The sequence below is a fragment of the Rana temporaria genome, chromosome 9 (genome assembly GCF_905171775.1).
Source record: "Rana temporaria chromosome 9, aRanTem1.1, whole genome shotgun sequence".
Lineage (NCBI taxonomy): Eukaryota > Metazoa > Chordata > Amphibia > Anura > Ranidae > Rana > Rana temporaria.
Window position 1 is genome coordinate 30918125 of NC_053497.1, and position 22806 is coordinate 30940930.

The following is a 22806-nucleotide window of genomic DNA, read 5'->3' on the forward strand; positions in this document are numbered from 1 at the left end:
CCACGTGTTCAGAGTTTGTATACGTGTGGAGGGGGCTGGGTCCTCCATGACATTTAGAACATTACTTCCAGGGACGCTGTGCTGCTGTGACCATGGTGACAATACGTCCCAGGGCTGCTGATATATTAACTGCTTCCATATCTGACGTTTCTCTCATACATGTAAAAATCTGCATTTTTTCTCTTTTTTTCCGGAAAATTACTAAGAACCCCCAAACATTATATATTTTTACGCAGAGCCCATCGAGAATAAAATGGTTGTTGCTGCAATTTTTTATGTCATAAGATATTTGCGCAGCGTTTTTTTAAACGCAAGTTGTTGCAAAAATTACACTTTAACTACTTCCCGCCCATCCTCTGTTTCAGTAGTTATAAGAGGATGATGCCATCACCCACACGCATCATCCTAGTTTCGACCTTTTCAGCCAGCGATTCCCTATAATGAGGAAGTGATCGGAGTGGCTAATTGGTCACTCGATTACTTCTGTGGGTGGTGGAAGGGGGCTACACTGTCCCATTGCGGAGGCTGGCAGCGGCTGCCCTGAACATAGAGAGAGAGGAACTGATGTCATTCCTCTCTCCCTGTAACCACTGGAAAGCGGAAGCGATAAGTAGTTAGTAGACATGCACCAAAATTTCGGCAAGGTGCCGATAATGGCATAATGCAATTTTGGAGCGATTTTTTACAGCGCTTTTGGGCCGCTTTTACCACGTGCTTATGGTGTGTTTTCATGGGTCATGTCACTCAAAAAACGCATCAAAAACGTAACACAGGTGCGTTAATGATGCGTTTTTGTTGCATTTTTAATGCATCTGAATTAGGAGGTGTGTTTTTTGTGCGTTTTTTTTTTTTACTGACCAAAAATGCACTAAGCTGGGTTTTTAACGCCACAATGGAAGCTCAACAGACCAGTGTGCAGACATACATAGAATTTAAAGAGATACATTTTTTCTTGTGCTTTTCTTGCGCTACAGGTGTTAATAATGGGCGCAAATACATTTATATTAATTTAAATTGATATTAATTAAAAAGTGGAATATATTACAATTATAAATATTTGTTTTTCGGTTTTCAGCCAAGTGCATCCTGTATTTTCGGTTTCGGCACCAAAATTTCCATTCAGTGCACCTCTAGTATATAGTCACTTCTGGTTCCGCCTCTTTGTTTACCTGGTCACCAGCAGCCAGAAAAAGCACTGATTGACAGCATGGGAGGCTAGAGAAGATATCTGTCACGGGCCATGTTGTCACAAGTCATGTTGTTCATCCCTAGTGATAGCAATAAAGTTAATCCAAAAAAAAAGAAAAACATTTTTTTTTGTAGAAAATAAATAATTTTTTTTTTTTTAAATTCTAAATGCCCCTGTCCCACCTTGCTTACACGCAAATGTGAACGTAAACATTACTCCTGCACGCATATGTAAAGGCTGATCGGGAAGTATGAGAACTGGCCCGGATGGGAAGTAGTTAGTGACTTTTAGTGAACACAAACATGATATAATACCCAATAAACCCAGTATGTAAACAAACAGGAAGTGATAAAATCCTTAACGCTTCCAGTTTTTGATGCCACAGAAGGGGGGGAAATAGCCTCTGCCAAGCGCCTGAAAACCGCCTCCCATTCATTCCAGTGTGACGGGAGTTTAACGTAAAAAGGGGTTAAAAGCACCCCACTAGCGAAAAGCGTAGCTTAACCACTTAAGCCCCAGACCATTTCGCTGGCCAAAGACCAGAGCACTTTTTGCGATTCGGCACTGCGTCGCTTTAACTGACAATTGCGCGGTCGTGCGACGTGGCTCCCAAACAAAATTGACGTCCTTTTTTCCCACAAATAGAGCTTTCTTTTGGTGGTATTTGATCACCTCTGCGTTTTTTATTTTTTACACTATAAACAAAAATAGAGCGACAATTTTGAAAATAAATGCAATATTTTTTACTTTTTGCTATAATAAATATCCCCCAAAAGCTATAAAAAAAACAAAATTTGTCCACAGTTTAGGCCGATACGTATTCTTCTACATATTTTTGGTAAAAAAAATCTCAACAAGCGTATATTGATTGGTTTGCGCAAAAGTTATAGCGTCTACAAAATAGGGCATAGTTTTATGTCTTTTTTTTTTTTTACTAGTAATGCCGGCGATCTGCGATTTTTATCGTGACTGCGACTTTATGGCGGACAGATCGGAAAATGACACGGGCAGTGAAGGGGTTAACCACTAGGTAGCGCTAAAGGGGTTAAGTGTGTCCTAGGGAGTGATTCTAACTGTTAGGGGGCGTGGCTACGAGTGACATGTCACTGATCGCTGCTCCCGATGAGATCGGAGCAGACGATCAGTGACAGTGTCACTAGGCAGAACGGGGAGATGCATGTTTACACTTGCCTCTCCCCGTTCTGCAGCTCTGTGATTCGATCGTGGGACACCGGCAGAAATCGAGTCCACGGGTCCCGCAGGTACGGTCACGGAGCTCACGGCAGGGGCATGCACGCCCAGAACGGCAGGCATTTCAAAGTGACGTAAATATACGTTACTCTGTTCAGTCGTGCCATCCTGCCAACATAAATCTACAGGAGCTGATCCTTAACCGATTAAACAGCGCTTTAGCGCCACAAAAATGAGCGGCGCTTTAGCACTAGTGTGAAAATAGTCTTAAGTCGATCGGATCGGATTTTCCGACAACAAATGTGTGATGGCAGGGTTTTGTCGGAAAATCCGACCGTTTGTACGCTCCATCGGATACTTGCATGCTCTCAAATTTTTCGACAACAAACGTGTGTTGTCGGATTATCTGATCATGTGTATACAAGTTCATCGGAAAAAAATCCAAAGTACAAACACGCATGATCAGAAGCAATTCTCACCATAACACAACATTAGCAGAAGGTGCCCAAAGGGTGGGGCTAAAGAGCTGAAAAACCACGTTGTTTCTGTTTTTTGTCTGAGAAAGTTTTGCCGTCTGTATGCATATCAAGTTCACGGCCAACGCCCTTCGCACAACATTACACGGATTTGTCAGATGGAAATCCGATTGTGTGTACAAGGCTTAAGCCCCCAATCACATCTAGGCGTTTTTACGCCTGTAGTGCTACGCCCCTGCCGCCAGAGGGATGAGAACACATGTCCCTCTATGGAGATGGTTCACATCTCCACGCCGAACGCCGGACGCCTGACGCCTGCCGCCTGAAAAAAGGTCCCGGACCTTTTTTTCAGGCGGCTTTCGGCATTCGGCTAGGAGATGGGAAGCATCTCCATAGAGGGGGTCAATCTGGGGCACATCTAGGCGGACAATACCGGCGTTTTGTCGCCGCAAATCGCGGTACAAAACGCCGCTATTTGTACCGCGATTTGCGGCGACAAAACGCCGCGAATTTGTCTGCCTAGGTGTGAATGGAGCCTTAATGTGATCCGACCGGTCGTATCTGTATCAGGCTTCCTGATGGAATGGGAGAGCCCGGTACAGGCGGTTGCAGAAGGGGACCCCCTTCCTCTGCCTGTATAGCAACTCAGATCACTTTTATATTAACCACTTAAGACCCGGACCTTTAGGCAGCGCAAGGAGCCGGACAGTTTTTGTGATTCGGCACTGCGTCGCTTTAACTGACAATTGCGCGGTCGTGCGACGTGGCTCCCAAACAAAATTGGCGTTCTTTTTTTCCCACAAATAGAGCTTTCGTTTGGTGGTATTTGATCACCTTTGCTGGGTTTTTTTTGCGCTATAAACAAAAATAGAGCGACAATTTTGAAAAAAATGCAATATTTTTTACTTTTTGCTATAATAAATATCCCCTAAAAATATATAAAACATCAGTTTAGGCCGATACATATTCTTCTACCTATTTTTGGTAAAAAAAATCGCAATAAGCGTTTATCGATTGGTTTGCGCAAAATTTATAGCGTTTACAAAAAAAGGGATAGTTTTATTGCATTTTTATAAAAAAAATATGTTTTTTACTACTAATGGCGGCAATCAGCGATTTTTTTTATGACTGCGACATTATGGCGGACACTTCGGACAATTTTGACACATTTTTGGGACCATTGTCGTTTTCACAGCAAAAAATGCATTAAAAATGCATCGTTTACTGTGAAAATGACAATTGCAGTTTGGGAGTTAACCACAAGGGGGCGCTGAAGGGGTTAAGTGTGGCCTCATTTGTGTTTCTAACTGTAGGGGGGTGTGGCTGTAGGTGTGAGGTCATTGATTGTGTTCCCCTATAAAAGGGAACACACGATCAATCATTGCGCCACAGTGAAGAACGGGGAAGCTGTGTTTACACACACACAACTCTCCCCGTTCTTCAGCTCTGGGGACCGATCGCGGGACTCCAGCGGCGATCGGGTCCGCAAGTCCCGCGGTCACGGAGCTTTGGACCAGGTCGCGTGCACACGCCGGCGGCACGCTCGCGCGACCCCACGGCTGGGCTTAAAGAGCCACGTACATGTACGTGGATGTGCCCAGCCGTGCCATTCTGCCGACGTATATCGGTGTGAAGGGGTCCTTAAGTGGTTAAATGGGTTGTAAAGGTTTGTTTTTTATTTTCTAAATAGGTTCCTTTAAACTAGTGCATTGTTGGTTCACTTACTTTTTCCTTCCATTTCCCTTCTAAATGTTTTTTTTCTTTGTCTGAATTTCTCACTTCCTGTTCCTCCTCAGTAAGTTTGCCCCCATCATCCGAGCCGTTCTGGCTGGGGGGTTAGTCAGCGTGCTCGCCCCTCCCTTGGGACTACAACCCTGCTGTTGCATTAACGCAAGTTAACTCAGTGGTTAATTTAAGAGACTGTAGATCAGCCATTGTCAACCAGGATTCCGCGGAACTGTAGGGTTCCTCTAGAGGTTTCCAGGGGTTCCTTGAGTTGTGGCTTATCGACCTCTCATTTGATGGTATCTGCATAGTCCTGAGGTCAACTCCACCTGGCAGAGCCTTCTGCATGAACCCACTGGTCTTTTTAGCTGTTTTTAATGGTGGCATTCTGTAAGGCCGAGACTCTTTCCACTGGCCACCAATGTACAGTAAAACCTTGGTTTGAGAGTAACTTGGTTTGAGAGCTTTTTGCAAGACACACAATTTTTGTTATTATAATATTTGACTTGATATACAAGCGATGTCTTGATATACAAGTAGCGTCATGTCACAACTAAGTATAAAAGCGAAGAGAAGCGCCTCTAATGAGGCGTAAACACGGTCGGATTTTCCATCGGAAAAACCTTGGATGGTTTTTCCGACGGAATTCCACTCAAGCTTGGCTTGCATACACACGGTCACACAAAAGTTCTCTGAACGACGAGCCTAGAAAATTAGGTTCAATGCGTCTGAGAATGCGTCGAATTGTTTCCGAGCATGCGTCGGAATTTTGTGCGTTGGATTTTCTACAGACGATCAGATTTTCCCATAGGAAGTTTTTCCATCTGAAAATTTGAGAACCAGCTCTCAATATTTTGTTGGTGGAAATTCTGACAGCAAAAGTCCGATGGAGCATACACATGGTCGGAATTTCCGTTCAAAAGCTCACATTGGACTTTTGCTGTCGGAATTTCCGATCGTGTGAACGGGGCATCAGTGTAGCAATGTGGTTACATTGAATGAACAACATTTTGCAACATATTGCTACACTTAGAGCTGGTTCACACTGGGGGGCACGACTTGCCAAGCAACTCAGCAAGGCGATCTGCCCACGACTTCAGAGGCGACTATTGAAGTCAATGCAAGTCGCTCTAAAGTCGTCCCAAAGTAGTACAGGAACCTTTTTCTAAATCAGAGCGACTTGAGTCGCTCCTATTAGAACGGTTCCATAGTACAGAACGGAGCGCGACTTGTCAGGTGGCTAAGTCTTTGAACCATTAAAATTTGGTCTAAAGCCCCATACACACGGTCACACTTTATGCCAACCAACTTCAAAATCTGCAACTTTTCTAATTTGTCTGACCGTGTGTACACTCCATCGGATCAACTTTTTCGTGTTTCATCCAACAAAAAGTTGGGTCTGCAAACGGACCAACTTTTCGGCAACAAAAGTCTGATGGTGCTTTGTGTGACCGTGTGTACAGCAATCCAACCAACTTTTGGACAAAGTGCAAATACGAATGCTCAGAACCAATGTTAAAAGCAACAAACAATAGCAGAAGTTAACCAAAGGGTGGCGGTAAAGAGCAGAAAGGAGCAAAAAAAAAACACGTGATGTTAGGAAACTTTTAGAAAAGTTTGCAGAAAAGTCTGACTGTGTGTATGCTATGGGTGTGGCAGGACAAATCAATTAGGACAAAAAATCCAAGGGAAATTTTGTTGGATGTCTGACCGTGTGTATGAGCCTTAAGTGTGTTCGTCTGAGCACTAATACATTGCCCAACAAGAATTCTCCTGCCTTTGTGGCTGTGTGTGGTGAAGAGTTGAGCTTGGGCGTGTTATTTGTTTATCTATAGATATCTAGATATATATCTTTTGTGGCCCCAGTGAATCCCCGAGCGCCGCTCAACACTAAGGTTGAGCTTGGGAGTGTTATTTTATGTATTTATTTATCGGCGTATAACATGCACCTTTACTTTAAGAGGGAAGTTTCAAGGGAAAAAAAAACTATTTTAAATAAAGAACTGTGAAGCAAAAAAAGGGTCAGTGCCCATCAATGCAGCCTCCCCATTGCCATGAATGCAGCCTGATCCATGCCCATTTGCAGCTTCGGAGGGGAAAAGGAGGGGGCGGGACGAGCGCTAACAGATTACATGCAGGAGAATATCCTGTTTTCTCGGCGGCCTCTTTAATGCCAAGTCCTGCCTTCTATGATAGACAAAACAGTCGTCCAATGGCAGCCCAGGAGACAGAACTTCCGAGTACAGATGACGCTGAGTAAGCGCTTGTTATGCCCCCTCCCTGTCCCCTCTGAGGTAGCGCCAATAAATACAGTATATATCTTTAGTAGCCATGGGGGCGCAAAAGATATATATATCCAAATTACCAGGGGGCCACATTAAACCGGAACAAGGGCCGCATTCGGCCCGCGGGCCAGACTTTGGACATGCCTGCTCTAGGGAAACAAGATTTAGAAAGGTTGGTGTAGATCTGTAGGTCATCCTCATATTGGTTATAGCAGGCAGACAGATCTGGAAAATAAGGTGCAATATACTGGGCGCTGTTGGGTGGTTCATTTTCCGACATCTACTCACGACAACAACTCTACATAATACGCTCATGCTTTCTAAATGGCAGATAATATTAATGATGTTTAGGTACATTTTGCTTGCTGTGTCGCAAGCAAGCGTGTGAGCTCCTCCAGCTAATAAATAACTTGAGACAAATACATACACTACAACATGGAGTGCAGACAGAGCGGCTGATAAGGATGTGTAAACATGGTGAAGGACTCTTGTAATGCAGATAGTGTGTGACACAACAGAAGTCCTGAGAACTGCGATAAACACTCGTACCTGACCTACACTGGGTCAACAAGGAAGATTGAAACATACCCCATTGCCAACGCCTGTAAGACTCCTTGTCGCAACATTTAATCCTTAGTTAATGTCGTATTAAACCCACAACTTTTTTTTTTAGCTGAACATGTTAGGCCCCGTACACACGAGAGGATATCCGCTGGAAACGGTCCGCCGGACCGTTTCCAGCGGATAAATCCTCTGGCGGATTTGGATCTGATGGCTGTACACACCATCAGATCGAAATCCGCGCGGAATACATCGGCGGTGACGTGTCGCGCCATCGCCGCGACGATGACGCGGTGACTTGCGCGACGCTGGAAGGTAAATACTTCCACGCATGCGTCAAATTATTACGACGCATGCGAGGGAGGGGAGCGGACGGACTGATCCGGTGAGTCTGTACAGACGACCGGATCAGTCCGCTGGACTGGATTCCAGCGGATAGATTTCGGAGCATGCTACAAAATTTTTATCCGCTGGGAATCCGTCGGCTGGATAAGCGTGATAAAATAAGCAATTCCTACCCCAGCACTAGAATCATACGTTTTGGAATAAGACGGAATTTTGGCGTTCATTGAAAATGAAGTTCAATGATTCCGAGCATGCGTAGGATTTTTGTGCGTCGCAATTGCATACAGACGCTTGGAATTTCCGACAAGAACTTTTGCTGTCGGAAAAATTGAGAACCAGTTTCCGAAAGCAAATGTCTGATGGAGCATACACACGGTCAGAATTTCCAAAAAGCTCAAATTGGACTTTTCTTGTCGGAATTTCCGATCGTGCGTACGTGGCATTAGTCGACAAGCTCACCTGACATCGCAATAAACAGATGTACCGCCTATAAAGTTTCATGTGTAGCAATAAATTATTGTGGGATCTAGGAGTCCGGAAGGCTCTATCAAGGTGGTTCAGTAATAAAATATATGCCTTAAAACACATAGGTGTAAATGGGGCCTTAGGGAACATGCATCTTGTAGGGCCCTGTGTTGTATGCTATGTGCGCCACACTGATCTACTGTATAATTGTACTTTTTGTCTTATTCTGCATTTCTCCACTATTTACACTGTGCTGTATAACATATACTCCACTATTTACACTGTGCTGTATAACATATACTCCACTATTTACACTGTGCTGTATAACATATACTCCACTATTTACACTGTGTTGTAAAATATATACTCCACTATTTACACTGTGTTGTAAAATATATACTCCACTATTTACACTGTGCTGTATAATATATACTCCACACTATTTACGGTGTGTTGTAAAATATATACTCCACTATTTCCACTGTGCTGTATAACATATACTCCACACTATTTACACTCTGCTGTATAACATTTACTCCACTATTTACAGTGTGCTGTATAACATGTACTTTACTATTTATACTGTGCTGTATAATATATACTCCACTATTTAAACGATGCTGTACAACAATAGAGTATACTCTACACTACTTCACTTGTGTACACTTTGCTATATGATATTATGTGTACACTGTGCTGTGTGTGATATATATTATATATATTCCAGAGCTGTACTACATACTTTGTGCTGTACATACATACCCTACCCTGCTTCACCATATACACTGAGCAGTATATTATATATTCTACACTGTTGCATGGAATGCACTTTGCTGTATGTTACATACTCCAGCCTGCTGCACGGAATGCAGTGTGCTGAACATCATTTAATTAAGATTACTGCACTGTATACACTATACTGTATGTTATATATATTCCAGAGAGCTGCACTATATACATTGTGCTGTACATTACATACTCCACACTATGCTATATGTTAAATACTCTACTCTGCTGCACTGAGTTTAACACATGCTCAGGGATATTATCTATAAAATCTATCTGTGTAATAACAAGTGACTCCCGCCATCGGAGACACTTGTCACCCCCCCCCGAAGGAGATCAGAAATGGCCTAATTTGGAGATCAAGGTCGAGAATATTGCTTGCAATTATCTGTCTGTTTATGGCCCGCCTCACTTATTTTGTGTGTTTAGAGATCTGGAGATCCCAGAACTTTGCTGCTGTTAGAATGCAGAAAATACAATGAATTCTTGCTGCAAAGGGCACAACTGGGAGAAGGCGCATCCGATCCTGAAGCAGTTCAAGCAAAGTGAAGAATGTTGCCATGACTACCAAGATGAATGAATGATTCTTTACTTCTGTGCCTGAATCAATTACAACATAGGAGCTTATCTCAGACATTGACACTTCTGGGATTGGCTAATAAGAAGTAGTGTAGTAGCCCTTGGCCGCCAACCACCTTTTATTGGCATGTGCATTGGAAGCTGCTGAACTGGAATTACTTGTGTAGCAGTTAACCTACCCCCCCCCCCCAAAGGAGCTGCTGGGTTTTATGGGCCCTCTAATGCCCCGTACACACGATCAGGCTTTTGCCCAGCCAAATTCACATCGGAATTCCATCCTAGTAAAAGAGAACATGTCCATCTCTATCTAAACTCAGACGGAATTCCATCCTAGTAAAAGAGAACATGTCCATCTCTATCTAAACTCCAATGGAATTCCTCGGAATATCCGATGGAAAAACTCCGATGGGGCATACACACGGTCGGAATTTCCGATGGAAAAAGTCAGTCTGACTTTTTCCATCGGAAATTCCTAATGTCTAATGTGTTTTTCCATCGGAAATTCCTAATGTGTAATTCCGATCTTGTGTACGGGGCATAAGTGAATGTATTGGCCCTTCAGCTGCCCCAAAACACTCAGTGATCCACCAGTAGTGACCGAATGACCAACATCCCCTTTGTTAATCTTTGTTTGCAGTTTTTAGAGGCTCGGTGGATGAGGGATTATAGGGCAAGTTCAGCAATCTTCAGTGATGTGTCTTTAAGCCAAGACTGGCAATCTTCATTGGTGTGAATTTAAAACCAGATCTAGTATTTTTAGTGGAGTGCCTTTAAATCAAGCCCAGCAATCTTCAGTGGTGTGCCTTCAAGCCAAGTCCAGCCATATTCAGTGGTGTGCCTTCAAGCCAAGTCCAGCCATATTCAGTGGTGTGCCTTCAAGCCAAGTCCAGCCATATTCAGTGGTGTGCCTTTAAGCCAAGTCCAGCAATCTCTAGTGGTGTGCCTTCAAGCCAAGACCAGCAATCTTCACTGGTGTGCCTTTAAGCTGAGACTGGCAATCTTCATTGTTGGGCCTTTAAGCCAAGTTCAGCAATCTTCAGTGGTGGAAATTTAAACCCAGGTCTGTTATCTTTAGTGGAGTGCCTTTAAGTCAAGCCCAGCAATCTTCAGTGGTGTGTCTTTAAGCCAAGTCCAGAAATCTTCAGTGGTGTGCCTTTAAGCCAAGTCCAGAAATCTTCAGTGGTGTGCCTTTAAGCCAAGTCCAGAAATCTTCAGTGGTGTGCCTTTAAGCCAAAACCAACAATCTTCATTGGTGTGCGTTTAAGTCAAGACCAGCAAACCAATCTTTAGTGGTGTGCCTTTAAGCCAAGTCCAGCAATCTTTAGTAGAGAGCCTTTATGTCAAGTCCAGCTATCTTCATTGGTGTGCCCTTAAGCCAAGACCAGTGGTAGGCCTTTAAGTCAAGACTGGCAATCTTTATTGGTGTTTATTTAAGCCCAGATCTGCTATCTTTAGTGGAGTGCCTTTAGGTCAAGTCCAGCAGTCTTTAATGGTGTGCCTTTAAGCCAAAATTAGGAATCTTCAGTAGACTGACCTTTAAGTAAAGACCAGCAATTTTCAGTAATGTGCCTGTAAGGTGTGGGATGGGCAGACGATGGCCCCCATTAACTCGTTGGGCACCAAGTTCTGGGTCACATAAACGGACTACTCAAAGGGTGGGTTCTTCTGGGGTATTCTAGGCATCTGTATCAGGATCACTCTCCTTGCACATGGGGTGCTTTTACTTGAGCCACGTTCACAACCCAGGAGATGATGAACATGAATGAACCCTACTAAACTCTCTCTATGTATTAAAGCGGAGTTCCGGACACAATTTCACTTTTTAAATATAAATACCCCTGTAATACACAAGCTAGTAAAGTTAGTCTGTAAACTAAGGTCCGTTTTGTTAGGTTGTTACAGCATTTAGACACTTTATACAATAGAAATTGACTGGGGCCATCTTAAGTGTGGGCATCATGAAGCCAGACTGTATGACTTCCTGGATTTCAGCCTTGCAGATCTTGCACATGCTCAGTGCTGCACAAGCAGTGTAATAGGTTTCAGATCAGGTTTCAGCACCTGTACTGTCCAAGTCACATGATTCTTTGAGACTGGGGAGTGCACAGACTCCTGGAAAGTTACACCCACTACATTCCCAGGAGTCTGTGCGGTGTAGGTTAGAAAGCTTAAGCACCTAGGTGCAGGAAGAGGGAAGATTAACTATTCTGCCTAGCAACAACACTTTGAAGGCATCTAAAAAAAAAAAAAAATTTCCTTAAAGGACTAATGACATTTTTTTAAAACTACTGATGTAATGTTATATTTATGGGTGGAACTCCACTTTAAGCTGAGACAGGCAACCTTCTTTGGTGGGCCTTTCATTCTAGATCAGCAATCTTAATTGGTATGCATTTAATCCAAGATCAGCAATCTTAATTGGTGTGCATTTAATCCAAGATCAGCAATCTTCCTTGGTGTGCCTTTAAGCCAAGACCAGCAGCTGTTCTTGAAGGCTATAGTTGCATCATTCACATAATGCCGCGTACAGACGGTCGTTTTTTGTGATGAAAAAAAACGACGTTTTAAATCATGAAATAAAGCGACGTTTTTGAAACTTCATTTTCAAAAAACGACGTTGCCTACACACACACATCGTTTTTTCAAAATGCTCTAGCAAAGCGCGGTTACGTTCAGCACTCTTTTCCATTGAAGCTAGCTTCATTACTTGCTTCTGAGCATGCGCGGGTTTAAAAACGTTGTTTTGCCCACACACTATCATTTTAATTGACACAAAAAAACGACGTTTTGAAAAACGACACAAAAAATTCAAGCATGTTCAAAAAAACATTTTGTCGTTTTTCAGAAGACATAAAACGACGTTTTCCCCACACACGGTCATTTTAAATGACGTTTTCAAAAACAACGTTTTTTTTCATCACAAAAAACGACCGTCTGTACGCGGCATTAGAATCCTCTACAAACAAATTCTGGAAGGGAAGGGCTCCTGGACATTTATCTCCTTCCCCAACTAACATCAAAGACAATAAACTTCCTGGTAATTGTCCAAAGTGAAATAAATATTCATTAGCTATCTCCTTGCTTTATCTACTGGAGACCAAGCCCCAGGAACTGGTAGACGTAAACAATTCCCTGGTTATAAGCCAGGTACACACGGACCGAATGTCGGTAACATTTTCTGGTGTCCTATCAATATGGGTCCCCGATCAGATAGTGCCTGGCCTGGACTGCGCATGCGCAATCGGAGATCACGGATAGGGGGCCCATATTGTTAGAACACCGGTTAAAAAAAAAAAATGCTCTGTGTGTGTCGATCTGTTCCGATAGAAGCTGGCCGTTTGTCTGGCTTCTGTTGGATGATCTTGGTTGAACGGAAAAAACTGAATGCCGCGTACACACGATCGGACATTCCGACAACAAAACCGTGGATTTTTTTCAGACGGAATGTTGGCTCAAACTTGTGTTGCATACACACAGTCACACAAATGTTGTCGGAAATTCCGGACGTCAAGAACGCGGTGACGTACAACAATACAACGAGCCGAGAAAAATTAAGTTCAATGATTCCGAGCATTAGGGTTGTCCCGATACCGATACTAGTATTGGTATCGGGACCGATACCGAGCATTTGCCCGAGTACTTGTACTCCGGTGTTTCAGCCGATACCTGGACAGTCAGGGTGATCAGTGCAGTGGGAGCTTTTGAGCATTTTTTTATGTTCCAAAGCTCCTTTCCTGAATGTACAAATTAAGTTTTTTTTTTTTTTTTTTTCGCCTCTAAACTCACCTGCCAGTAAACTCCTAAAAAACGGTTATAGTGAGCATGGACACATAGGGATTGATTTACTAAAGGCAAATCCACTGTGCACTATAAACGCACTTGGAAGTGCAGTAGCTGTAGATATGAGGGGAAGCTCTGCTGATTTTTATCATCCAATCATGTGCAAGCAAAAATGTATGTCAGTGTATGTAGGTCAGGTCGGTTAGTGTATGTAGGTCAGGCAGGTTAGTGTATGTAGGTCAGGTAGGTCAGGGTATGTAGGTCAGTGTAATGGTCAGTGTCAGGCAGGTGACAGGTGACCCCACTGCCCAACAAAAGAAAAAACTGCGCCACATACATCTAGCCCCCCCCCCCCCCGTTTCCGGCCTTGGACTTCGGGCTAAAGCCCCTGGTCTTGTAGTACACAGTGTATTTGCCTTTAGTAAATAAAACCCCATAGACTACATGGAGGGGAGTTTAAAGACAAAAAAAAAAAGCTAAAACACTTGTACCATAGAAGCAACTGCAGTGTGCCTCTGGCCTTTACAGCGGGGCCCCTGCCTTTACACGCACATGAACATTAATGGTATCCCAGTGTAAGGCTCGATTCACACTAATGCGTTTTTTGATGCATTTTGCAGAAATGCAGGGAATTTTTTTAACATGGGTTCCTATGGAACATGTTCACATCAATGCATTTTTGTGCCTCTGCGTTTTTGGAAAGGGTCGGGGATAAACAGTGCCCTGATTATCAGTGCAACCCCATCAGTTCTGCCTTTCAGTGCCTATGAGTGATGCCTGTCAGTCGCCCATCAGTGTAGCCCTTCAGTGTCCATCAGTGATGCCTGTCAGCGCCCATTAGTGCCTGCTCATCAGTGGTGCCTATCAGTGTCTATCAATGGCACCTATCAGTACCCATCATTGCTGCCTCTCAGTGTCCATCAATGCGGCCTATCAGTGCCCATAAGTGCTACCTATCACTGCTCATCAGAGCCACCTATCAGTGCCCTATCAGTGCCCATCACTGCTGCATATCAGTGCTGCCTGTCAGTGCCCCATGAATTCTGCCTTTCATTGTCTATTAGTGATGCCTGCCAGTGCCCATCAGTGCAGCCCTTCAGTCCCCATCAGTGGCCAGGGGTAGCAGGTCTCTCTGGAAGATAGCAGTGTACTTAAATCTTTCCTCCTTGAACTGGGAAATCTCTAGAGTGTCAGTCGGGATTAGAGTGAAGAGAGTCAGTCAGGGGTAGTGCTACACCTACTGTATATGGACTCTCATCTGAGAATGCCCACCAGTGCAGCCTATCAGGGCCCATCAGTTCCACCTCATCAACATACATCAGTGAAGGAGAAAACATACCTGTTTGCAAAAATGTTATAACAAACTATAATATTAGTTATATTATATTAATATATATTTTTTAAAATTTTTGATCTTTTTTTGGTGATTAAATACCACAAAAAGAAAACTTTATTTGTGTGAAAAAATTATAAAAATGTCATATGGGTACAGTGTTACATGACCGCGCAATTATTATTCAAAGTGCGAAAGCTGAAAATTGGCCTGGTCAAGAAGGGAGTGAAAGTGCCCAGTAGGGAAGTGGTTAAAAAGGTTTGTTTTTTATTTTCTAAATGGGTTCCTTTCAGCTAGTGCATTGTTGGTTCTCTTACCTTTTCCTTTCATTTCCCTTCTAAATGTTTTTTTTCTTTGTCTGAATTTCTCACTTCCTGTTTCTCCTCAGTAAACTTGCCCCCATCATCCGAGCCGTTCTGGCTGGGGGTTAGTCAGCGTGCTCGCCTCCTCCCTTGGCACTACATCCCTGCCTCTGTGCCTGTGAATGTTCACAGCGTCTCCCCGCAGGCAAGTAGTCCCAAGGGAGGGGGCGAGCACGCTGACTAACCCCCAGCCAGAACGGCTCGGATGATGGGGGCAAGTTTACTGAGGAGAAACAGGAAGTGAGAAATTCAGACAAAGAAAAAAACATTTAGAAGGGCAATCGAAGGAAAAGGTAAGTGTGTTATAATATGAGGTATGGCGCAAGAACAATATATGTGAGAAATTTGATGATGACACCAAAAATAAAAGAAATCAATATGAGTGAAAACATTTATAATGCCACCAAAATATATAAATGAGGAATTAATTACATAAATTATGTGCATATGCAGAAAAAAAATTGTGAATACAAAAACTGCAACCATTTATAAAATAAAATGGATATGTGATTAATCCAAAATATAAACATATAATAACATGCCCTATTGCTGAATAGGTAAAGATGAATGAAAAAAAGATTCCAAAAAATGGAAGGAAAGGTAAGTGAACCAACAATGCACCAGCTTAAAGGAACCTATTTAGAAAATAAAAAAATAAACCTTTACAACCCCTTTATTATCTGATACTTCTCCTCTCCTATCTGGGCCCTTTACCATGTGATCAGCCTTGTCCAATCACAGCTGATCACGATGTAAACACAAGTCGGTTGTCTGCATTCCTTTCCGAGAGGAGAGACAGTAACCAGCTTGTTTGAAAGGGACATCTACACTGATAATCAGATAATTATTAGTGTCCTGAATATCAGTGCAGCCCCGACAGTGCCTGTCAGTGCCCATCAGTGATGCCAATCAGTGCCCATCAGTGTCACCTATCAGTGCCACCTACCAGTGCTGCCAATCAATGCCCGTCAGTGCCCACCAGTGCTGCCTCATCAGTGCCCATTAGTGCCTCCTCATAGGTGCCCATCAGTGCAGCCTCATTAGTACCCATCAGTGCTGCCTTATGAGCGCACATCAGTGAAGGAGAAAAATTACCTGTTTGCAAAATGTTATAACAAACTATGAAAAAATATTTTTTGTAAAACATTTTTGGTCTTTTTACATTTATTTAGCAAAAAAAAAAAAAAAAAAACCCAGTGGTGATTAAATACCACCAAAAGAAAACTCTATGGGCCAGATTCTCGTCCAGCGGCGTATCTTTGCGGCGGCGTAACGTATCCGATTTACGTTACGCCTCCGCAACTTAGACGGGCAAGTGCTGTATTCTCAAAGCACTTGCTCCGTAAGTTGCGGCGGCGTAGCGTAAATCGGCCGGCGTAAGCCCGCCTAATTCAAATTTGGATCAAGGGGGCGTGTTTTATGTAAATGTGCTGTGACCCGACGTGATTGACGTTTTTCACGAACGGCGCATGCGCCGTCCGTGGAAATCTCCCAGTGTGCATTGCTCCCAATACGCCGCAAGGATGTATTGGTTTTGACGTGAATGTAAATTACGTCCAGCCCCATTCACGGACGAGTTACGCAAACGACGTAAAATTTTCAAATTTTGTTGCGGGAACGACGGTCATATTTAACATTGGTACGCCGCACTTATGCCACCATATAGCAGGGGTAACTATAACTATACGCCGGGAAAAGCCTAACGTAAACGGCGTAACTTTACTGCGTCGGCCAGGCGTACGTTCGTGAATTCGCGTATCTAGCTGATTTACATATTTCGACGTGTAAATCAGCGTACACGCCCCTAGCGGCCAGCGTAAGTATGCAGTTACGATCCGACGGCGTAAGAGACTTATGCCTGTCCGATCTAATAGATATCTATGCGTAACTGATTCTAAAAATCAGGCGCATAGATACGACGGCACAACGCAGAGATACGACGGAGTATCTGGAGATACGCCGTCGTATCTCCACTGAGAATCTGGCCCTATTTGTGTAAAAAAATGATAAAAATGTAATTTGGGTACAGCGTTGCATGACCGCGCAATTGTCATTCAAAGTGCAACAGCGCTGAAAGCTGAAAATTGGTCTGGGCAGGAAGGGGGTAAAAGTGCTCAGTAGGCAAGTGATACTTCCCCTATCTGGGAATCATAAAATATTTAATGGATTTTTAGAACAGGGAGATGGAGGAAGAACTTGCCCTGCCCACTCCACGCATCGCCCTGGTATTGCAGGACCGATGCACCAAAAAAAAATAAAAAAAGGAACGCTAAACGCAAACATGAACCGTCCAGGTGAACTGACGCCATAGGGCATCAGGCACTTTGCTTTGATTCTGTGTTAAGATGTATTGCTGGTGTGGATGAGCCCCTGGGTATTACAAGCCTTCATGGAGAACTTCAGCCACAGAAAATAAGAAGATTGATCCAATGTACTAATCAGTGTGTGATTCCTTTTATTTACATTGCCAACATCATTGGATCCATTGCCTTATAATACTGATGACAATGGAGGTTTACAGGCTACAGGCGGCCTGTCAATCACTCCTCCTATCTCGGTTGCCAGGGAAACCGGTGGCGGAAGTGACGAGTGGTTAGGGGGCGGGGCATGTGCGGGCCATCTGCAGGCAATGTAAACAAGGAAAGGGGGAAGAGACAACTGAGGGAGGGGAGAGACATCCAGAGAGGAGAGAGGGCACACTAAACCGACCTCACTGATGGCAGCACACAGAAGGTTATATACTCATATTTACAGGGAGATGTCAGAGGGCTCATAGAATGCCAGCTGGGGAGAGCACTGATTACTGAGAGACTACAGAGAGTGAGGGGGAAGACAGCAGAGAGAGACCAATGAAAGGAAGACTGCTGAGAGACAGCAGAGGAAGTGAGAGATAAACAGAGACCTCAGTCAACGAGAGATAGACTGCAGTCAGTGAAAGATACAGCTGAGGAGACCCTGAAAGAGACATCAGCCAGTGAGAGCACAAGAGATCACAGCGAGAGAGCAGGGAAGCCAGCCAGAGAGAGCGCGCGCGCGCGCGCAGAGACATCAGTCAGAGAGAGGGAGCACAGAGACTTCAGTCAGAGAGCACAGAGACCTCAGTCAGAGAGAGGGAGCACAGAGACCTCAGAGAGAGCACAGAGACTTCATTTAGAGAGCACAGAGACCTCAGTCAGAGAGCGAGAGAGCACAGAGACCTCAGTCAGAGAGCGAGAGAGCACAGAGACCTCAGAGAGAGAGAGAGCACAGAGACCTCAGAGAGAGAGAGAGCACAGAGACCTCAGAGAGAGAGAGAGCACAGAGACCTCAGAGAGAGAGAGCACAGAGACCTCAGTCAGAGAGAGAGAGCACAGAGACATCAGTCCGTGAGAGACCTCAACAGAGACCTCAGCAAGAGCGCAGAGAAGTCAGCCAGAGAGAGAGGTCAGAGAAAGCGAGAGCGCAGAGACATCAGGGAGAGAGCGCAGAGACATCAGAGAGCGAGAGAGAGCACAGACACCTCAATCAGAGAGAGCACACAGAGACCTCAGCAAGAGCGTCAGAAAGTGACTTCAGTCAAAGAGAGGGAGAGCAGAGACCTCAGCAAGAGCGTCAGAAAGAGACCTCAGTCAGAGAGAGAGAGCACAGAGACCTCAGTCAGAGAGAGAGCACAGAGACCTCAGTCAGAGAGAGAGAGCACAGAGACCTCAGTCAGAGAGAGAGCACAGAGACCTCAGTCAGAGAGAGAGAGAGCAGAGGCCTCAGTCAGTAAGAAAAATCACAGAGCCACCAGTCAGAAAAGGACAAAACAAAAAGTGAAATAGAGAGAGAGTCTGGCAATTCCCTGCAAATATATCACCTCCTAAACGTCAGACGGGGCCACCATCTAAACCAAGATCTGAACTGAACTTCTGTGTAGAGTGACCGCACAGAGAGAGAGCGTTGAGTGGCAGAGACAGTCACCCTGTGTTGCAGTTAGATAAGAGATCCTAGAAGTGGGTTGCATGTGACTGGGGGCAGCCATGAATTGCTGCTATTGAAGAGAGAAGTCGGAGGATGAGACGGCTGGAAAGAATAACATAGGAGAGCTCTGGTGTCCCGGGAGAAGGATGAGAGCGCACAGAGTAAGAGACTGTTGTGTTGTTTGTTTTCTTTATTTTGTATGTTTTTATTTCTAGACATTCTTCTTTTCAGCACAGTTAGAATCCTTGATCTATTGTATTGTTTATGTAGACGTATCTCTTCTGCTCCTCTGTCGTCTTTCTTCGGTCTGTTTATATCCAATTTGTCCGCCATCTGTTCCCGTCACTCTCTGTTGTTTTTCCCACAAAAGAGTATAACCCACAGAGATCAACGATTGTTGTCACTATGACAGTTTTATTAAAGCCTAGATGTAGTTGCCGTGGGTTACCGCACTTCCAATCCCCATGCATGGATTCACACCTGTTTGTTACCCATTGTAAACATTATACGGTATCCGTTAAGCTTTATTTTTTATTTAATTTATAGCTGTTGTCACATGGCTGATTAAGATGGCACATCGTACCCAGTTTTGGCATAGATGCCCTAATAAAAACAAGCACAGTTGGGCCAAAGTGCCGTGTAATGAGGAGCGCTTAGATCCCCAGTGCCCGGCATGCAGCCTTTTGGTACTTATGGGGCCCCACTGGACAGCAGTCCGTGTTTTCCATGCTTAGGTGCTTACTCACTGTTGAGTTAAGGAAGCCCATTCTTTGTTTACTTTCGGTTGAGGAATCTCCAGGCCAGCAGCTGAATGGGGCTGGGTTTGAGTCGGTTGCTAGGAAGCTGACAGCCGCTTGTGTCCTAGCAACCACAAGCCTGGTATGAGAAGCTGTCACAATGATTGCTTCCTGACACACGTCTGAGTTTGACATGTGGGTCAGGAAGCGGTCATTAAAGAGGAGGTCCAGTAAAAAAAAAAATTTAATAGCTAGCAGCTACAAAAAATGGACACTTACCTGTCCAGGAGTCCAGCAATGTCGGCAGTAAGGTTCCCGACGTGAAGCCGAAAGGCTACACTGCTGCCGCCATTGCGGTTAAGGGAACCCGGCAGTGTAGCCTTTCGGCTTCACGCCGGGAACCCTACTGCGCATGCGCGAGGCCCGCACCTCTCTCCTATTAGCCCGGCGGCCAGGGAAAGAGGAGGAAGGAGTCCCGCGGTGACGTCGCGGCTGCATCACGGCCGCGGCCGGACAACCGGAAGTGGGAAAGGATACCTGTCTTTGACAGGTATCCTGTCTCCCCTCCCCTCGAAAGGTGCCAATTGTGGCACCGGAGGAGGGGGGGAGGAATCCGATGAGCGGAAGTTCCACTTTAGGGTGGAGCTCCGCTTTAAAGGAGTTCTCTGAGCTAAAACTTTTAACCCCCCGCTGTGCCCGGGCTGTAAAACTATACAAAATAAACTTTCACTTACCTGCCTACGATCCCCCGTTGTTCCGATATCGCCGTCCCGTTCTCCGGTCCCGGTCTCTTCCACTTCCTGGGGGTCGGTGACTCACAGTGCGCTCAGCCTATCAGCGGCCGCGACGGGACATTGCTGCGGCCGCTGATAGGCTGAGTGCACTGTGAGTCACCGACCCCCAGGAAGTGGAAGAGACCGGGACCGGAGAACGGGACGGCGATATCGGAACAACGGGGGCTCGTAGGCAGGTAAGTGAAGGTTTATTTTGTATAGTTTTACAGCCCGGGCACAGCGGGGGTTAAAAGTTTTAGCTCAGAGAACTCCTTTAATGTGATAGCTTTCCATATTAGGCTTGTGGTTGCTAGGATGCAAGCGGCTGTCAGCTTCCTAGCAACTGACTAGGCTTGTAGGTTGCTCAGCTTTCTATCAACTGAGCACTGGCGTCTCTCTCTATGCCAACTCATAGTTGGTCCTATTATTGCCATGTTGTTTATCTGTGAACTGGGGGTAATTCTTTTAGAATATTTCACATTCATACAACAGATTCCATAAGTGGCAGTAGTAAGAACTACCTGAATCTGGCACATGTGTTGGTACTGATATCGGAACTGGCACACAGCTTTCATGAATGAGGTGCAGGCTGTGTTAAAGTGAGAGTAGACTCCCATGGATAATTATTACCGTACATGCACCGTTTAGGAGATATTTACTTGTGATGCCGCCAGTGACATCACTGGCACATGCTCTCTGAAGGAACAGCAGTAAGGATGAGCTCCGGTGTGTTCGCAAACCCTACGTGCAGAGCGCGCCAGGAAGTCGGCACTGTGCTGTGCTAATCACAGGTAGTGAGACTTTTCCCGATGCGCGGCTGCAGGGATCGGGAAATGTCTCACCGCCTGTGATTAGCCCAATGCCGACTTCCTGGAGGGCTCTGCATGTGGAGTGTGCGAACACGCCGGAGATCATCCTTAACCACTTAAGCCCCGGACCATATTGCTGGTCAAAGACCAGAGCATTTTTTGCGATTCGGCACTGCGTCGCTTTAACTGACAATTGCGCGGTCGTGCGACATGGCTCTCAAACAAAATTGGCATCCTTTTTTCCCCACAAATAGAGCTTTCGTTTGGTGGTATTTGATCTCATCTGCGGTTTTTAGTTTTTACTTTTTACCATAATAAATATCCCCCAAAAATATATAAAAAACATTTTTTTTCCTCAGTTTAGGCCGATACGTATTCTTCTACATGTTTTTCATAAAAAGAAATCACAATAAGCGCTTATTGATTGGTTTGCGCAAAACTTATAGCGTTTACAAAATAGGGGATAGTTTTATGGCATTTTTATTAATATTTTTTACTAGTAATTTTTTTTTTTTTTTTTTTTTTTTTTTTCGGTACTGCGACATTATGGCGGACACTTCGGACACTTTTGACACATTTTTGGGACCATTGGCATTTTTATAGCGATCAGTGCTATAAAAATGCATTGATTACTAAAAAAATGCCACTGGCAGGGAAGGGGTTAACACTAGGGGGCGGGGAAGGAGTTAAGTATGTTCCCTGGGTGTGTTCTAACTGTAGGGGGGTGGACTCACTAGGGGAAATGACTGATCGCTGTTCATACATTGTTTGAACAGACGATCAGGCATTTCTCCCCTGACAGGACCGGGAGCTGTGTGTTTACACACACAGCTCCCATTTCTCGCTCTGTAACGAGCGATCGCGGGTGCCCGGCGGCGATCGCGTGCGCGGGAGTCAGGAGCGAGCGGGGGCGTGCACGTGCCCCTATTGGCTGCTTGGCGAGATGACGTATAACTGGCGGCTGGTCGGCAAGCAGTTAAACAGCATATGGTGCCATTTTTTCAGAGCCCAGTGCCGTGAACAGCTGTTCCAATGCGCAAGAGTGATGTAATCGCGGCTCGTCCAATCAAGGACTGGAGCTCGTTAACCCGGAAAGAAGACCGGGTGCAGCTGCTGACTTTTAATAAATGGACCGACTCACGTTTATATAAGTCGGCACTTTAAAGATGAATATCTTGGTAACGGCAGCAGCTCCTGCCACAACCGAGATATTCATATTTTCCGTGGCTGGTCCTGTAAACGATAATGGTGGTCTCTGCGGCAGTTTCGCTGCGAGATCGCCATTATAGGCGGTGGGAGAGGGCCCCCCCCCCCCTCCTGCGCCCTCCGCTGCTTACCGGAGCCGTCGGCAGAGGCGATCGGGTCCTTCACGCAGCTTGCGATAAATACCAGTGAGGCTCAAGATGGCCCCCCACCCATCTCCATAGCAGGGCGGAAGCGACGTCAAAACATCACTTCCGCACATGCG

General features: G+C 44.9%; 1 protein-coding gene across 1 annotated transcript in view; it reads left to right on the top strand.

The window, feature by feature from the left end:
- Positions 1-18740: 18740 nt before the first annotated feature.
- The window catches only part of PPT2 (palmitoyl-protein thioesterase 2), a 43580-nt gene continuing 39514 nt past the window's right edge, over positions 18741-22806 (top strand). The window contains exon 1 of the mRNA XM_040323065.1: positions 18741-19180. Within this exon, the coding sequence (XP_040178999.1) occupies positions 19166-19180 (15 nt within the window). The 5' untranslated portion in view covers positions 18741-19165. The remainder of the gene's footprint in view (positions 19181-22806) is intronic.